Source organism: Gigantopelta aegis, chromosome 1 (genome assembly GCF_016097555.1).
Source record: "Gigantopelta aegis isolate Gae_Host chromosome 1, Gae_host_genome, whole genome shotgun sequence".
Taxonomy (NCBI): Eukaryota; Metazoa; Mollusca; class Gastropoda; order Neomphalida; family Peltospiridae; genus Gigantopelta; species Gigantopelta aegis.
In genome coordinates this window covers 31,557,899-31,577,599 of record NC_054699.1, presented here as the reverse complement: position 1 = coordinate 31,577,599, position 19,701 = coordinate 31,557,899, and the positions used below count along the sequence as shown (strand labels likewise).

The 19,701-nt window shown below is 37.2% G+C and overlaps 1 protein-coding gene across 1 annotated transcript; it reads left to right on the top strand.

Moving 5' to 3' along the window:
• Positions 1–11,620: 11,620 nt before the first annotated feature.
• On the top strand, positions 11,621–19,040 carry LOC121375937 (neutral amino acid transporter A-like). The gene is made up of 4 exons (XM_041503702.1): positions 11,621–11,808; positions 14,830–14,904; positions 15,903–16,025; positions 18,958–19,040. Exons 1-4 carry the CDS (start codon positions 11,715–11,717, stop codon positions 19,038–19,040), a joined length of 375 nt encoding a protein of 124 aa, XP_041359636.1. The 5' UTR covers positions 11,621–11,714.
• Positions 19,041–19,701: the final 661 nt, after the last annotated feature.

Here is a 19,701-nt window from a genome sequence, read left to right as displayed (position 1 = left end):
TGCCCATACAGTATTGTACTCATGGCGTAATAGACGATGGGGCGGGATGGGATGGGATGGGATGGGACAGAGGCTCAGATAAGACCAAGTTACTTTTTGGTCTTGAAAAACTAAATAAACGTGAAAAAGAAAAGGAAGTTTCGTACTGGAGACTAGCTACGGACCGTTCTTCTTCAAAACATTTTGTCATCTATTGGACCTGCGACCCATAACAAGTGTCAACGTAATAAATAAGATACTCAACCGTTTATCTTGACTGTACTACTATCCGAGATTCTAGCTTAGTAACACTGTTTCTTCTGCATCATCGATCCACGTCGGTGGGTCTATTTCACGTTCCAGCCAGTGCACCACGGCTGGTATGTCAAAGGCTGTGACATGTGCTATCCTGTCTGTGGGATGGTGCATATAACAGATCCATTGCTACTGATGGAAAAATGTTAAGAAAACCAACCTCGGTGGCGTCGTGGTTAAGCCATCGGACATAAGTCTGGTAGGTACAGGGTTCGCAGCCCGGTACCGGCTCCCACCCAGGGCGACTTTTAACGACTCAACGGATAGGTGTAAGACCACTACACCCTCTTCTCTTTTAACAACTAACCCACTGTCCGGGGCAGACAGGCCAGATAGCTGATGTGTGTGCCCAGGACAGCGTGCTTGAATATAAGCATGAAAATCAGTTGAAATGAAATCTAGCTGTGTAGCTCTCCAAAGACTACATGTAAAAATTATCAAATGGTTGACATCCAATCGCCGACGATTCGTAAATCAATGTGCTTTAGTGGTGTCGTTAAAGGGACATTCCTGAGTTTGCTGCAACGTTTAAGGTGTTATCGATTAACAGATACTTTTTAACGATTGTAATTACATATCAGATATATTTTTGTACATAAAATATTAGTGGCTGTATATTAAACGTGTTTCTGATCGTTCTAATATTTTTACTAGGTTAAATTTCCTAAAATATAATTTTTTCGTACGTACGAAATTATTTGAAAACAGAATCCAATTTGGGCTCCTTACAAATATTAAGGCGACCAGAAACACATTGATTGTACAGACACTGATATTCTAAACAAGAAAATATATTTAATATGTAAGTTTATCGTAGAAATATTTTATTAGTCGGAAATATCTTACAATGCAGCAAACTCAGGAATGCCCCTTTAAACAAAACAAACAAACTGGGGTTTTTCTTCTCCATCCACACCCCACCCCGATTTCCTCTAAGCAACAAAATAGCAAACTTATCATACACACAAAAAACACCAAAAAAAAACATAATTCACAAAATATTCGTCTCCAAACAGTAGATCATTAGACTAGCCACTATCTTCAAAACCCCACAGCCAATACCATTTCGTCTCCGTCCAGCCATATTTTTTCCATGTGATTAAAAGTAGTTGCTTTTTTTCCGCTAAATATACCTAGATTTTGACGTATCAAACACTATTTAAATAACAGCATGTCTGGCCTCCCTCTATGCAAATATTAATAATATAAACACAATCGTGCTATGTTTGCAGTCAGGGTCTGTAGTCAGGGAATACAGGAACGGTAGGTCTTTTTCAAAAGGTGAAAAGGATTCGTGTTTTCCTTTCGGATTTGAAAAGAGAGGGAAATTATCTTTAATGACACGTCTAGACATCAGTTATTGATAACGGGGAGAGATGTCGCACAATGTACAGCACTTCTAGGAGCAATGGTCCGCAGGATCGATCGTCCCAGCCAGTTCTCCGCCTCTTAGTATATCAAAGACCGTGGCATCTACTGGCTACAGGGAAGGGCATATTAAACGATTTCTCAGCTGTTGAGGCCCATTTTGTAATAAACGACCCATTTTGTAATATGTACCCATTTTGTAATAAAAAACGACCCATTTTGTAATATGTACCCATTTTGTAATAAAAACCGACCCATTCTGTAATAAACGTAGGTACCCATTTTGTAATAAAATCGGACCCATTTTGTAATAATAAATAGGTGCCCATTTTGTAATAAAAAAATGCCCATTCTGTAATAAAGGCTTAAAACGTCAGATTACAACATAGGTATAGGCCTTTGTTTAATATATACAAAGTGAAATAATATTAAACTTTGTGTTTAGATTTATTTCGATGGTCGATGGTTCGCCTGCGATACGAAATTTCTAACGCTAACCCCCTAAATATACATTGTTTTCTTGTTCCAACCAGTGCTATTCGGTTGGGGTATGAAGAACCAAGTATGTTCTACAGCTGTGTATCAAAAATAGTAGCTTGTGTGGGTAGTCTGTATCATAATTATCGGAACAGCAACAGCTGATTAAAATACTTTGTGATGTTAAAGAAGCATACATTAAAGATTTAATTAATATTGATAAGTATATTAGTTTGGCACAAAAATTATAAGTTAAGGCACTCTCTTGTCTAAAAGCATACTAGTTGTCACTTTTCTTTTATACTGTTTGTGAATGTAATACTTTTATGCATGTAGGTAACATTTAGTTTATATATTTCATTGTATTATTACCTAACATGAAAACCAAAAGCGTGTAATTGAGGAATATAATAATTGAATTCTCTTCTGCGTTTATACATACTGTGTATATATGCTGTGCTGATAAGCTTACAGCTTAAGGCAATAAAATAATTGAATTGAAACACATATACATTTAAAACAGGAGATGATTATTTTGTCGTGCATTGATTATACTCTACGTATGGATGAAAATTTGGATCCTAGCTAAAATAATACAAAGGTGAATACATATACACAATCCAATGAATGCATATGTAAGCTGCACATTTTTCTATCCCAGCCCTTGAATTCTCCTTAATTTGCATCAGTTTACTTTTAACTAAATGTTGTTTATTCGTACTATAGATTACACATCAATTTTCTTTTTTCAGATCCTTCACATCCTGCTTCTGCATAATAATAATGTTAGAATAAGTTGTATTGGGAAAAGAAAATTATAAATTTTACGCAACCAAACGGACGCTCTCTCTGTCTCTGTCTCTGTTTCTGTCTCTGTCTCTGTCTCTCGCTGTCTCTGTCTCTCTATATGTCTGTCAGTCTCTCTCTCTCTCTCTCTCTCTCTCTCTCTCTCTCTCTCTCTCTCTCTCTCTCTCTCTATGTGTTTGTGTGTCCATCTTTGTATTTATCTGTGTGTGTCTCTGTGAATATATAGTTTTGATAACGGGATTTTTTCATGAAAAGTTTCATTATTCAAAGAGAACTTTCCTTTGTTAGAAACGATGACAATTTGGCTAACAACTTTCAGTTATTTTTGCAATACAGGTCTGTCTGTCTGTTTCTCTCTCTCCCTCACTGTTTCTCTGTATGTCTCATTATATCTGTATCTCTGTCTCTGCTTCTCTCTGCTTATCTGTCTGTTTTTCTCTCTGCTTGTCTGTCTGTCTGTCTGTCTGTCTGTCTGTCTCTCTCTCTCTCTCTCTCTCTCTCTCTCTCTCTCTCTCTCTCTCTCTCTCTCTCTCTCTCTCTCTCTCTCTCTATGTGTCTGTGTGTCCATCTTTGTATTTATCTGTGTCTGTCTTTGTGAATATATAGTTTTGAAAACAAGGGGTTTTTTTCCTTGAAAAGGTTCATTATTCAAGGAGACTTTCAGTTCTTTTCAAAACATACGTTTATTTTTCAGTGAATTCATACATTTATAATAATATTTTGTGTTGACTTCAGGAGGAAGTACCTGTACATGCTTATAATTTATGTAAAAAATAAACCGGTTTTGATACACAATGTTCCTTATCGACATATTATTAGCACATTTATGAATTAACAGTTCCTATTGTCATGCATAAGGGATAGTTCATGTTCAGTTACTACGATTTAACATTTCCTGACATAGTATATGTTTAATCTATGGGATCGTTCAATTAGTTGTGCAGCAGTTTATTCAAATACATCAACTCTTATTCAAAATTCTGTAATATTATTACACTGTATATATTTAAAATGTTCATATTTATGGGATTATTAGCAAATGTACATAGAAGTTTAGAAAGAAATATATATATATATACCTAATATTGCCGGTAACCATAACAAAAGAAGAATAAGAATAAGAAAGGCAAGTGTGGGTAGTTATATATATATATATGCATTCAAGACCGCATATGAGCACATAGTCAGGCGGCAAACTAAAGTACAGTGTAAGCGGTAAATCGGTTAATGGACAGTACCTGTACACAATAATTGTAGAATTAACTTCCACAACCATCGGCTGAATGATCACATGTGTTTTATGTGTATTGTTCACTTTCTCGTGGTGGGTGGGGGATGGGGTAGGGCGGCAGGGGGGGGGGTGTGTGGGGAGGGAGTGTCAGTGGGAAATCACTTTTGACGGATACTAGTTTAAGTGTATTTCAGCTTAAGTAGTTGTCAATTAAACCCACTGTTTTTAATCAGCTGCTACGGCTTTTACAACACATTCATGTAGGTTACTTTCTCTTACACATATCTACACTTAGATTATAATGTAACAGTCGTGGCGTAATGGGGGGGGGGGGGGGGGGGGGTGGAAGAAGGAACTGGTTGGAACGACAAAAAACCCAATTGATGTGTTCACCGAGGAGGTTCTATCCTCTTACCCAAGTCCCCCAGGCGAACGTTCAACCGATTAAGCTAGATCCCGCCCCGATCATGATAGATAATACCACACGGTGGGTTTCGAAAAACAGCAAGGATATTTTATATGCACTTTTCCATAGTCAGGATAGTACATACCAGGGCTTTTAGTATACCAGTTTTAGGGTACTGGTTGGAACAGACAAAAAACCCAATTTGTGTGTCCACAGAAGTTCGATCCTGCGACACAAGCACCTCAAGCGAGCGGTCTGGAGTAATGGATGAACGGAAAAACTGAATAGGTTCACTTACAGAATCAACGTTAAGACATATTCGTACCCCTGACGAACTCCCAACCACTGAGAAAAAATCTAAACACAAAGTTTAAAATTATTTCAATTTGTATATATTTAACATCTATGTCGTATTCTGACGTTTTAAGCCTTTATCACAGAATGGGCATTTTTTTTATTACAAAATGTGTACCTATTTTTTGTTACAAAATGGGTCCGATTTTATTACAAAATGGGTACCTACGTTTATTACAGAATGGGTCGTTTTTTATTACAAAATGGGTACTTATTACAATATGGGTCGTTTTTTATTACAAAATGGGTACATATTACAAAATTGGTCGTTTATTACAAAATGGGCCTCAACATCAGCGCTTCATTAGTAGGAGTAGCGTATGTGGCGACTGGGTTTTTTCTCTCTGTCTACCTCTCTCTCGGTCTCTCTGTGTGTGTGTCTCTCTCTCTCTCTCTCTCTCTCTCTCTCTCTCTCTCTCTCTCTCTCTCTCTCTCTCTCTCTCTCTTTTTCTGTTTTGTTTTTTTTTTTTTTTTTTTTTGTTTTTTTTTTTTTGTGTTTTTTTTGCAAACTACTAATGATAGCGAGCGTTAGCTGGCAAGAAATATTGAGTATATATCGAGTCATTTAATTACTTAAATTCTGCATTTAACAGAACAGCTGTCGTGCGATTATCGCTTTAATTTGGCAAATGAAAAACAAATTGTAACAAGAGCGTGAAAACCAACACGAGCCTGGACAGAGGTCAGATTTAAATGTCACCCCACGAGTAGCACTTAACACGGTCAGTGTCAGGATATAAACTAACACGAGCATGGACAGAGGTCAGATTTAAATGTCACACCACGAGTAGCACTTAACACGGTCAGTGTCAGGATATAAACCAACACGAGCATGGACAGAGGTAAGATTTAAATGTCACCCCACGAGTAACACTCAACACGTTCAGTGTCAGGATATAAACCAACACGAGCATGGACAGAGGTCAGATTTAAATGTCACCCCACGAGTAACACTCAACACGGTCAGTGTCAGGATATAAACCAACACGAGCCTGGACAGAGGTCAGATTTAAAGATCACACCACGAGTAACACCGTAAGCATAGCGGCTTATTGGTATGAACAAACAACAATACTAGTAAACATACAATATCACATGTACATACAATTAGGATAATAAATAGAACACACACACACACACACACACACACACACACACACACACACACACATGTACATATATATTCTCAATAAGGAGAATGTAAATTATAGTTTTATAGGTAGAGTATTATATACAAATTGACATTCAAATGCAACATATTATATATCTTGATAATTCCAGTATATTTAGACTAAGGAAGTTCGAATTTTAAATGCTTTAAATATATATTTTCCCAATTTACACAATATATTTTTGTTTTTACTGGTCAGCAACTGTATAAACTTTAGCATAGATGGCCTATTCCAGTAGTATTTCTTTATATAATTTTCTCTTAAATCTCTGTACAATGTACATATTAATACAAAATGATATTCATCTTCTACATCTCCGCTATTACAATAAATGCATATTCTATTGGGACGACTTATTTTCTTATATCTACCAGTTTCTATTGCCAAAATATGTGAAGATAGCCTTAATTTCGCAATACATGTTTTATAAATATCAGCTATAGGTTTGACCAAGTATTGTTGAGTTTTTAAGTCTTCGACCAAGTATCTATACAAATTGCCGCATTTCACAGATGTATTTAGCTGATGGTAAAGATTCTGCAATGCTTGGTCAAAAATCCTTTGTTTAATTAGTGATAAATAATACATCGTACTTTCTACCAGATGATCCTGATTGTCCCAAATATAACCAAGCCCCAACTCTTGAAATGTTTTCTTAATAAAAAATACCCAGTTATTTTTATAGACGCAGCTAGATTTCATCTCACTATACATTGTACTCATTATACAATTATCAGTTTTGATCAGTTTGAACCAATATTTCAGCATACGATAGGTACGTTCATGCACCAATGGATATCTACCTAATTCAAAATAAATCATAATATTGCTTGTACATCCTTTAACTTTTAGAACATTTTTACAAAAATCAAGGTGAATTTTTTCAATTAAATCTGCTTTTTGAAAACCCCAAATTTCACAACCATAGAACAGTACGCTAGCTACATACATATCAAATAACGCCAACAATGAACTTTGGTTTAAAAACAAGGGCTTGGAACTTTTCTTCATTGCAAAACATGCTTTTCTTCCTTGTTCAGATATACATTTTATAGCATGTGAAAATTTGCAGGTAAAATGTAGGACAATACCAAGATAGTTAAATTGGTCTACTACTTCGACCGAGTCACCATCATAGGACCATTTTTCATCATCTAGTAATTTACCACGTTTTCTGAAAATCATAATTTTGGTTTTTGTTTTATTTACAGTTAAACCCCATTTGATATTATAAAGGAACAATGTGTCAAGCATATGCTGTAATCCATGTATACTTTCAGAGAAAATAACCATATCATCTGCAAAGAGTAACAGAAAAACACTGAGATCTCTAAACATAGTATCAGGGCAACCCTTAATAATAAATTCATTTTCTAGGTCATTTAGAAAGCGTGAAAAAAGTATCGGTGATAAAACTTCACCTTGCATTAGGCCAATGGTATTTTTAAAGAATTCAGATCTAAAACCATTTACATTTATGCAGGATCTAACACAGTTATACATAGATTTTAATACTTTTAACAGTTTGCCATTAATTCCGTACTTAAATAGTTTGGTCCACAGATTATATCGATTCACAGAGTCAAACGCTTTCTTATAATCCACAAAACAGCAATATAATTTACCATTATGTTCCAGAGATTTCATTATTATAGAATATAGCGAAAATATAGCATCAACAGTGCTAACTCCTTTTCGAAAACCAAATTGCGCATCTGTTATAATGTTGTATTCTTCTGACCACTGATATAACCTCTTGTTAAGCACACCGGTGAACAACTTAGCTAAACAGCTTACCAAACTTATACCTCTGTAATTGTTCGGATCATTTATATTACCTTTTTTATGGACTGGTACAATGACAGCAATTGACCATACAGTCGGGTAAAATCCAGTATTACATTAAATAACTTACAAATCACTGACAATAATATATTTTCAAATTCGATAAAGAACTCATTCATAATACCATCTAGCCCGTGGCTTTTGTTGCGTTTTAATTCTCTAATTACTGCTAAGACCTCGCTTTCATTAATTGGCTTGTCTAATTCATCAAACACAGTATCACTATTTTCATTGGTTTCATAACCACAAGTCGTATCTAAATTAATATCAACGGAACTACTGTCCTTAAAATAATTGAAAAATTCAGTTAGTGTTATATCAGCTCGATTCTGTTTACATTTTGAAAAATATTTATAGAATTGTCTAGGGTTATATTTACGTAAGTAATCTAGTTGGTTTTCCTCTAGTAACTTGTATTGTCTTTTCAGTTTTAATTCCATTTTCTTATACTCATGTTTACATTCATGCAGTGATTTATGATTTTTATCACACTTATGCTTGTTGAATGCACGCAAGGAATCCATATATCGGTTATACAACACCCTGCAATCATGAGTGAACCATGGTTTGTCGATTTTAGTATGCGAGAATACATTTTGTTCGTATTGGCCACTATTATTGTTACCGACTAAAGATTTCCCTCTACTTTTGTGTTTCACAACAACGAATTGCTCTGTTATATCTTTTAGAGTATGAGTAAAACTATCAATAATGTTATCCAGACCCTGTTGTGAATTTTCTATATCTATAGGTAAACAAGCATTCAATAAATCGATGTTAACACGTAAAGCCTCTGAACACAGAGGTTTGTAGTCAGCTGACCACCGACGCCTATCGTATCTGTGACCTATTTCACCTGGTTCTTCCTCCCTCCCATCAGCCAATCGGAGGCCGACTAGCTGTAGCGATACGAGCAAAGGGGCGTGATCTGAATATTGATTAAAACACCCCACATTAAACGATTCAATACATTTAAATAAACTTGGCTTTGTAATTAAATAGTCCACAACACTTACACCTTGCAAACCATTGAAGGTAAAATCACTGGAGAAGCCATTATTACATCGTCCGTTAACAATACGGAAGCCTGATGCTTTATAAAAATTAAGTAACTGCCGCTCAAATCCGTTGATTCCTTTATCTGGGTTAGAACGGTTGTCCTCAATCAGATCGTCTGTGTACGAACATACATTTTCTATATGGCCAAGGACAGTATTGCCCAAATTATCAAATTTTATATAGTCAGCATTTTCTGCTGTTCTACTGTTAAAATCGCCAATTAAAAATATATCACCCAAGCCCGAATACAATTCGACACTGTTATGTAATTCCTGGTAAATATCGATTTCGTATAATTTATAGTAGGACGAATTTTGTGGGGGTAGGTAAACACAGGCGATAAATGTATCATTATTGCGTTTACTGAGAAGCTTATCAATTTTCAACCAAATAATACTATCATAGCTATTATTACAACCGTTATAAATGGCTTAAACTTGTTTTTGATCATTACGATCAATCCACCGCCTTGAAAACACTTTCGGCGTTTCATAGCAAACACAAAACATTCGTAACCATCAATTGCTAACTCGTAATCGTTATCCAACCAACATTCTGATAGAATAACTAAGTCGTATAGTAAAATATGATTTTTGAAATTATCGTCACATAGTTTTTCACGGAAGCCCCCGTGCACGTTCCAAGCTATGCAGTGTAATAGGTCATTCACATTCTCCGACTTGTCCTATGCAGTCACTTCTATGGGTTCATCTATCGCACGTGGTATCGGATGATTGTGCGTGTCGACAGTAACTGTTGGTGACGAGGAAACACGCGAACGTTTCGTTGGCGGTCTCGTATCACGCGCTTGGGTCTGACTGGGTCGTAGTTGACTCTGTGTGTACTGTACCACATCACGATACGTACGCTGATCGGCGTGTATTTTTTCATCATAGGGTCTCCCATTAACAAACAATTTGTCCCGGACCAGTTTTGTCTTGTGCCCAGCTTGTCTTAGTCTCTTAGCCACAGGATAGAGTTTTTTACGGCGTTCTTCGATCACGTACGGAAACTGTTCACTGATACCGTACGGCTTTCCCTTTAACTGGTATGCATGATCTTTGATTAAAGTTATGTCACGTTGGAATACAAATCTGGCCACGATTGGTCGATATGCCCCAACACGTTTCCTTCCGAACCGATGAACATTCCCAAACTGAAAATCCACGTCCAATCCAAGTTCATGTTCCAGGAATTCTCTTATCTTGTACTCGGTAATTTCATTAGGACTCTCAGCAAGGCCAGTAAATATCAGATTATATTTCATTGAGCGGCATTGCAGGTCAGTTAGCAAATCTTTCATTTCATCATTCTCTCTTTTCAGTACATCCATTTCCTTTTTGTAATCTTCATTACTACTGCCGGTGTTCTTAAGAGTGCGCTTTATCTGATCTATTTCAGCTTTATTTTTATCACTCATCGTTTTAACACCATCGTACAGATTACTCAACCCTTGCATATTTGTCTCCATGTTTTTGTTGTTCACGTGAACACTTTTAACATCGGCCTCTAGTGAAAGTATCTTGTTTGATAGTGACAAGATAGACGATCACTTAACACGGTCAGTGTCAGTATATAAAGGAAACGAGTTATTTAAACTTATATCCCGAATGAAATAATTTTCAGGTTTTTACGAGCTTTAGCGAGTAACAAATTACTATTATTTCACGAGGGAAATAAATTTGATAATAACTGGTATATAATTTGTTATTCTATTTATTACTCCATTTTAAAAAAAATTTTTGAAAATATTTATTTTTGATATACATACATGTACATATATGTATATGTATATATGTATGTGTATGCATCTTTAGTAGGTTAAAAAGAGATGCTAATCATATTCCGAACTTTCGTGTGACCAGGCGGGGGCCGGAGAGGAGGGAGGTCAGAAAGACAAAACCGCCTACGCCCTATGGCCCCAAAGAAACGCCTAACTTCGACATCATATTGTGATTGTGCAGAAACACAGTCCCGATCAAGGGGGCACGACGTAGCCCAGTGGTAAAGCACTCGCTTGATGTGCGGTCGGTTTGGGATCGATCCCCGTCAGTGGGTCCATTGGACTATTTCTCGCTCTAGCCGTTGCACCACGACTGGTACATCAAAGGCCGTGATATGTGCTATCCTGTTTATGGGATAGTGCATATAAAAGATCCCTTGCTGCTAATCGAAAAGAGTAGCCCATGAAGTGGCGACAGCGGGTTTCCTCCCTCAATATCTGTGTGGTCCTTAACCATATGTCGGACTCCATATAACCGTAAATAAAATGTGTTGGGTGCGTCGTTCAATAAAACATTTCCTTCCGTTCCGATCACGTATTACGGTTTTGTCGTTCAGAAGTAGTACCTACAAGGCCATTGGTTTGTAAGTTTCAAATCGTCCAATAGTATTAGGTGTAATAAAAATCACAATGCTTTTAAACCAACACTACTACACATACGACTGATTTTGATATGCCAGTCGTGCAGCACTGGTTACAACACGGGAAATAATGGATCAGATTACTGATATGGTGCTTGCTGCAAGTAATACCTTTTCGTTTTCACTGTATTCTGTTTATTTTTAGCTGGAAACCATGGCAGCCGATACAGAAACAAGCTTCTTACCAAAGGTACCAGAAGAAACGATTCAGATTAACGACGAACACAAGACGCCATAATGGACGAAGGTCAAAGGTTACTTACGGAAGGATGCCCTGATGTATTTGATTCTCGTCGGGATTGTGGTGGGATTCGGCGTAGGATTCGGGGTCAGACAGCTGAATCCTTCCAAGGATGCGATCATGTGGATTGGTAGGTTGATATTTTGGATTAGGTGTAATGTTAGTTTTACATTGACTTACGTACCATAATTATTAAAGTGCAGTTCCAGATATATGATGTATTGAGCTATACCAATATGAATATGTATTTTTTTTCTTAATTATATACCAGTATATTTTCATTTAAAAATATTCCCCTGAAAAACAGAACCAGCTAAATTCGTTTCTAGAATTTCCGTAAGATTTGATCCGTGAAGTCACGAAGGGAACTCCTTTCGATAGCCAGAACCATTGTTCATTGGTTCTTTTGTGATTATTATGGGTAAACGGCGTGTTTGTTGGCGGCTGTAGCAATACAAAAACCGATAAATTTAGTCTTCTCGCATTTCCTAGTAATGTTGCTGTGATAAAGTTGTGTGTGGATTTGATTAAAACAATGTGGAAAGACTGGACAGGAAGAAAATGGCAGAGACCGTTGCGACAGCACACACTTTAGTTTCGATTCGTCGGAACTGGCTTGTCGGCTTAAGCGAGATATGTGAATACCATGTGTTATGCTTTAAAAAAAAGATAACGTACCAACAATTGTTCTACGACACAAAACAAATGACAACACGCCGACGCCATCCACACCGAAACGACTTTGGGGTGCATATCGTCAGCGTCCGAAACTAAGTTAGGCCTATGCTTGTAACACCGGTCAGTTTGTTTTCTCATGCACGGTTCGTGCAATCAACATTCGATTTGTTGTTGTTTGCATCTCGTTCATTTGTGAGGTTTTTCATTACAGTTCGAGAACATTTTCATTAACAGTAAAGTTCAGACAAGTAAGTATCTATAGCCTAGTCCGTCCCATTCTACAAACATGCCTTTTTTTTGCAAATAATTTGAGTTTGGTTTGACGTAAGAAGAAAAGTAAAAGTCTTTTTAAAAATAAAAAAAAACGACTTAGGGGGGGGGGGGGGACTGACGGATCGGGTACAAACTCTATATCAGATTTTGATTACAATGGCAAACAACGGGCCTGAATCGGCTCAGAAATAAGTAACTTGTAAATTCCATAGTATGAAAAAAAAAAATATTCCCTGTGAGACAGACTATAAATACATTAACTTAATTTTACTACACCTTCCTACAGAGAACAACTCTTCAATGCTATGGAATTTACTACAAGTTATTTGTTTCTGCGCCGATTGTTTATAAAATTGCACACAAAGATAGTAGAGTTTCGATATTTCCAAAACACATTTACTATTATTCTTACGTCAAACCAAACTGAAATTATTCACAAAAAACATCTTTATAGGAATATGGGATGGATTATTAAGTCGTTTTTATTTATTTCTTAAAATTACCGATATCGGGTCCACTTGACTAGTAGAAGTCAAGTGTTATTTATCGTCTTTTCTACCACATCACAAGCACTAGAACATATAGTGTAGCAAAATAATTCGCACAAAAAGCTAAAGAACAAAACAGGAATAAAACTTGTCATTCAGTGGTAACCTGTCTAACACGAACATTTTCATCGTCATCTGTCAGGCCGGTGGTTCTTCGGATGACGTTCCTGGTTCAAACTGATGGTGACTTTTTTTCCGACAATATACCCCCAGACCCCACTAAACAACTCTGGCGCTTTGCGCCCTCGTGTGAGGCACTTTATGCCTCATCATAAGCCTAAAGGACCCCCCCCCCCCCCCCCCCCTCAAATCCTGGCTACGGGCCTGGGCATTATTTGTTGTGTTGCACAAATATTAGTCCAGTCGTCATCACTACACTATTCATCGTCGAAAGAAGAATCCCATGATAACTGAGCCTGGCAGTCACTGTCAGTCCCACTTTCGCTGGAAGTCATCTGGTGGTAGGTTTCTGTGAAGCGAGTTCCCTTCATGACGTCACGGCTATTTACGGGCATATGTTGTTACCGAGAATTTTACTCGGTTGTTTCCGGCAGTGTTCTACGGGAGTGCTTTTTAAATACTTTTATGGGGCATTTTGGTAATTATTGATTTACATATCGGTGTAAAATATTATTGCAATGAATTAAGAAGGCTCTTAATTGTGGAATTTGAAATTTTAGTGTATGGTCTGGCACAGCACTTTAATATTTATGTAATATGTGGATGGGTAAGCCAGTATTTAAGTTAACGTTAGCTTTTCTTTTGAACCGCACTCTATTTGTGCATAGACGGTAAAGATAAACAAAGATGACAATATATGAAGATGAAAGTCAAGGCACATATATAATGATGATGGTATAGACTGAAACATACATCAGGGTTGAAGCTGACAATTAAAAAAAGAATTGCTTTGGAGTTTGACGAATTTGGTAAGAACATTTGTAGCCAAATAAAAATTCCAAACAACCAAAATAGTTGCAGATCTACAAATGGGCAGCATTTTCTAATTGGCTTTTTGGCAAATTATTAAAGAAATAGTTTTGGCAATTTCAAGTTTAATTCGCATTTTTGATTTGGCGAAGGACAGCTAAAACCCTGATACATAGAGCAAAATGGCTGTTCACAAAGATGAAGACAGATAAACCAACGGGGATTGATCACAAACTGACCGCGAATGAAGCGAGCGCTTTACCACTGGGTTACGACTCGCCCCCACCCCCATTTAACAAAATAATGGTTGATTCCATGAATATCTATCCAGTGCCTTGTCTATAGGAGAACAGCCACTCCCAAGGAGATCTTTTACTAGATGTCATACCTCTTGCACCAAACGCGGACTGCCACTCCTGGACTAGTTTGCCAAATCAAAACCAGCACCAGACAAAGCTCATTAGAATACGTACAGCTGTGATAGTATGCACCCACGAATCGCTGTCATATAGCGATGATACCAGGTGTTCGCGAAAGTTGAGCATATCCTGCCCCACCGGAGTCACCAGACATATAAACAAAGAATGTCGACATTGTGACATAAAAAACCCACTTTACGATAAAGACTGGCTACACATAATTAAAGGATGACGACATATAAATATGATGATGACGTAGATGATGTCGCTGTTAATGAAAACTTTATTTTTCCTTTCTGACAGGTATTGCCGGGGAACTGTTTATGCGAATGCTTCGCTTGATGATTCTTCCGTTGATAATTTGTTGTCTGATATCAGGTAAAATTCACAGTGTACAGTGTAGTATCAATGATATTGCTATGGTTAGTAAGGTCATATTAAATTTTATATATATATATATATATATATATATATATATATATATATATATATATATATATGTGTGTGTGTGTGTGTGTGTGTGTGTGTATGTGCATGTGTATGTGTATGTGTATGTGTATGTGTATATACATATACATATACACATACGCACATACACACATACACACACACACACACACACACACCACACACACACACATATATATATATATATATATATATATATATATATATCGCCAGAGGCTCGCATAATACAATTTTATTCTTAACATATGATATTGAAATTACGAAAAACACTCTGGTAATATATATACAATATGAGATATATAATATATATATATATATATATATATATATATATATATATATATATATACACACACAGATAGAGAGAGAGAGAGAGAGAGAGAGAGAGAGAGAGAGAGAGAGAGAGAGAGAGAGAGAGAGAGAGAGAGAGAGAGAGAGAGAGAGAGAGAGAGAGAGTGAGTTTGGTATTAGGTAAAATAATCATAATGTTCAATGTGGTTACAGTGATATTGTTATAGTTAGTAGTGTGATATCAGGTAAAACTATCATATTTTACATTGTGATAATAATGATATTGTTATAGTTAGTAGTGTGATATTATGTTAAACTTACATATTGTACCGTGTGGTATCAATAATATTATGCTCTTTTTTATTATTATTATTTGTTTTGGTTATGTTAGTGTGACATCTTATGGATACATCCCTAGTTAACTGTTAAACATGATGATAAATCTATAATTTAATCAGTTGTGATATCAGGTGATGCATGCATAGTAAACAAGGTGATATGCTATATATTTTCATGTTACATGCAGTGTGATATAGGATGAGCTAACGTTTACGGAATACTGACAGTTATATACTGGACTAGGATAGTTGTAAAAGGAAATATTTTACTTATTGTAGGAACGGCATCACTGGACCCGAAATCTAACGGTAAAATCAGCCTCACAGCTTTCGTATACATCGTGTCCACCAACGCACTGGGCATTGCAGTAGGGGTGGTTCTTGGTCTCTTAATTCGACCAGGTTAGTAAGAGTGAGGAGGACTGTTCTTGTATTAATAGGGGAGGGGAACAGTTGTCCCACAGAGAAACAACGCCCTTGTTGGACTGTCCCCTCTTGATAGATGATTACTAGTGTTTCGACGACTTCCAACATATTCATCATCTATTTTCAATTAGTTTGTCCACGATTAACCACCCAAAAAAACAACAGACCATGCTCCTTTTCACTCAAACCGGAAACTGGTATTCTTTATTTAATTTTCTGATTTCGGAAACGGAAACCGGAAACGAAATCATAATTTAACTAAAGTCTTCAATCCATATCCCCCCCCCCCCTTGATATGAAATAACCTTTTTCATATCAACACTCAATATCTCTAATGCTATTTCTGTCCATTTATGTCGACTATAACTATTTTACTAAAATATAAGTCAGTCCTTCATTACTTAAACTATCAGCACTATGTCCACACACTATACACAAACTGGAACTGTCAGTAAACATCACTATTTAGAAATGTCAGTCTTCTTCGACATCACATTCTAATGGACAAAGTTTGGTAATAGGTCTCAACAATACTTTTTCCGCGGTTTACACTTTTGCCACACGCACATGACCATCTGGCCTGGGAAAAACTTCTATGACTCGCCCTAAAGGCCACTGACCACGAGGAGTGTCTGTATCCACTACTATCACAACATCACCTACACGAATGTCCCTTTCAGACTTGAACCACTTCTTTCGGTAGCCAACTAGGTAGCCATTCTTTTAACCACCTTTTCAAGAAATGTTTAACAAGTTCTTGAACTCTTCTCCATCTTTTCCTAGGATGAAAATCACTCTTATCAACGGATTCTGGAGCAAACTGTCCACCAATACAACCATGTAAAAAGTGATTAGGTGTCAAAGGAATATTGTCATCTGGATGAGCACTTTGATATGTCAACGGCCTCGAATTAATCAACGCTTCTGCTCCTGCAAACGCTGTCACTAAATCTTCATCAGTTACATCAGCACTACTTAAAATTGCATATATCGCCCGTTTTGCAGACTTAATCATACACTCAAAGACCCCACGAAAATGGGGTGCACTTGCAGGATTGAAATTCCACTGCATACCTTGATTTGCTGCAGATTGGAGCAATTTGTCCTTATCAAACTTATCAGCCAGCTCACGAAGTTCTTTTACAGCTCCTACAAAATTTGTTCCGTTGTCGGACAACATCTTTTCCGGAACACCGCATCGACTTGTCATCCGATATAATGCATTTAGAAATGAATCAGTATCTAATCTATAAGCCATTTCAAGATGCACAGCTCTCGATGACAAACATGTAAATAAGCAGAGATACCGCTTTTCTCTACGTTTTCCTCTGCCTCGAACAGTGATAAATGGTCCAGCAAAATCCACTGCACAATGACTTAATGCTCTAAGACTAAATCTGATATTAGGAAGAGGAGCCATCACTTGTCTTGCAGGTCTAGCTTTCCACCTTCGACATTCAGAACACTTTTTTTCCCACTCACGAATCTCTTCACGAGCTGATATTATCCAGAAACGACTAGACAAACTTGCTAGTATCTGATTAGTTCCTGCAACATGATGCCCTTTTTCATGATGTTGTTTTACAATCAACTTTGTAACCCAACTTTTCGAGGCAATATAATTGGCATTCGAACATCATGCGGCAAGAAATGTGCAAATTTGAGACGTCCATTCATGCGAAGAACTCCATCTTCATCAATAAACGGTTGTAGCCCAATTAGTTTACTTCTCAGAGGTAATATTTTCCCCTTTTTGAGGACTGAATACTATTCAGGGAAAAACTCTCGTTGTGTCAAGATTATCTGACTAATTTCTGCATCTTCTATTTCATCTGGTTGCAACTCGCCATACAATCTGTCATCTTTTGACATCTGGCAGTTTCTGATAAACCGACTAACCCAAACGTGAACTCGTGTCAATGTTCTCCAACTTGAAAATTGTTTTGCATCCAATCTCCATTTCAGATCATTTTGATGAGCAACAAATAAAGTCCTAAAAGGCATTTTCACCTCAATTTCAGAAGTCTTTATAGCAACTTGAAAATTCTTGTCTGGCCAGTTTTCTTCATTCAGTCCAAGAAAGTCAGGACCTTCCCACCAGAAAGTTTCACTGATGAGCTTTGAAGCAGGTATTCCTCTAGAGAGCATGTCTGCGGGATTAGCTGCTGTTGGGACATGACGCCATTGTCTAGTTTCTGTCAAACTTTGAATTTCTCCAATTCGATTTGCTACGAAGGGTTTGAAGTTTCTGCTTCGACCACGAATCCACCAAAGCACATTCATACTGTCTGTCCACAACACTACTCGAGAAATCGGAATATCTAGAATTCTGCTAATTGCTAGTGACAACCTCAGTCCAAGAACAGCTGCAACCAATTCTAATCGAGATATACTCAATGCAGCAAGTGGTGAGACTCATGTTTTTGCAGCTATCAATCGACACGAGACCTGTCCATCACTATATGTACTTCTGGCATAAGCTACAGCACCATATGCGACTTCAGAAGCATCGACAAATGTATGCACAGTCCACGACACTATGTTTTTTTCTGATTAAGACGAAGACATCGTGGTACCGCAATATTGACTAATTGACCAAGTTCACTAAACCACTGTTGAGCCTTTTCATTCAAATTGCTGGTCAATGGATCATCCCAATCTAAGCTCTCTATCCACATTTCCTGCATAAGTATCTTTGCTCTGATTGTGAATGGTCCCAGAAACCCCATAGGATCGAAAAGCCTTGCTATCTTACTCAGGAATTGACGTTTTGTCAGATCTGTATTGATATCTTGCCGAACCTTGAACACAAACACATCTTTCTGAGATGACCACAATACACCTAAAGTCTTTGTTGATGGCAAGTGTCCCTCATCCAGATTGATTTCTGATGCTCTGTCCTTTTCAGGTACTTCTTCAAGCAACTTAACGGAATTCGACAACCATTTTCTGGCATGCATTCCAGCTCGTCCCCACAACCATGACAATTGATGATAGAGTTGTATTGCTGTATCCTCATCTGGTACACTATCCATACTATCATCCATGTAGGTAGACTTCACAACTGTCTCAGCAGCCATCGGAAAGTGTTCTTTGTTTAACATAGCATGTTCTTGAGTAACATACTGAGCTAAAAATGGCGACGAATTAACTCCGAACTCCGAACTCTTGTGAATTCGTATTCATCTGGCGACTTCGTTTGATCGACATTCCACCATAGAAATCGATGAAATTTTCTATCTTGTGGAGCTATTTCTATTCTCAGATACATTTCGGCTATGTCGCACCCCAATGCAACTGGATGTTTACGAAACCGTAACAGTACATCAAAAAGTTCTCGCTGTAATTTTGGTCCCTGATTAATCACACTGTTCAACCAAATGCCATCAACTTTTGCTGCAGCATCAAACACTATCCTCGTCTTTGTAGTAGCCTTGTCTGGACGCACCACTGGAAAATGAGGTAAATACCATTTTTGTTCTGGCTGTTTTTCTTCAGGTGGCACTTTTCTAATGTACCCTTTCAACTCGTACTGCTTTAGAGTAGCTTCATAATCATCTGCGATTGACTTCTCTTTTAACAGCTTCTTTTCAGTATTACACAAACGACTGACCGCCATGCTGTAGCTATCTGGAAGAGTTGGCCTATTATC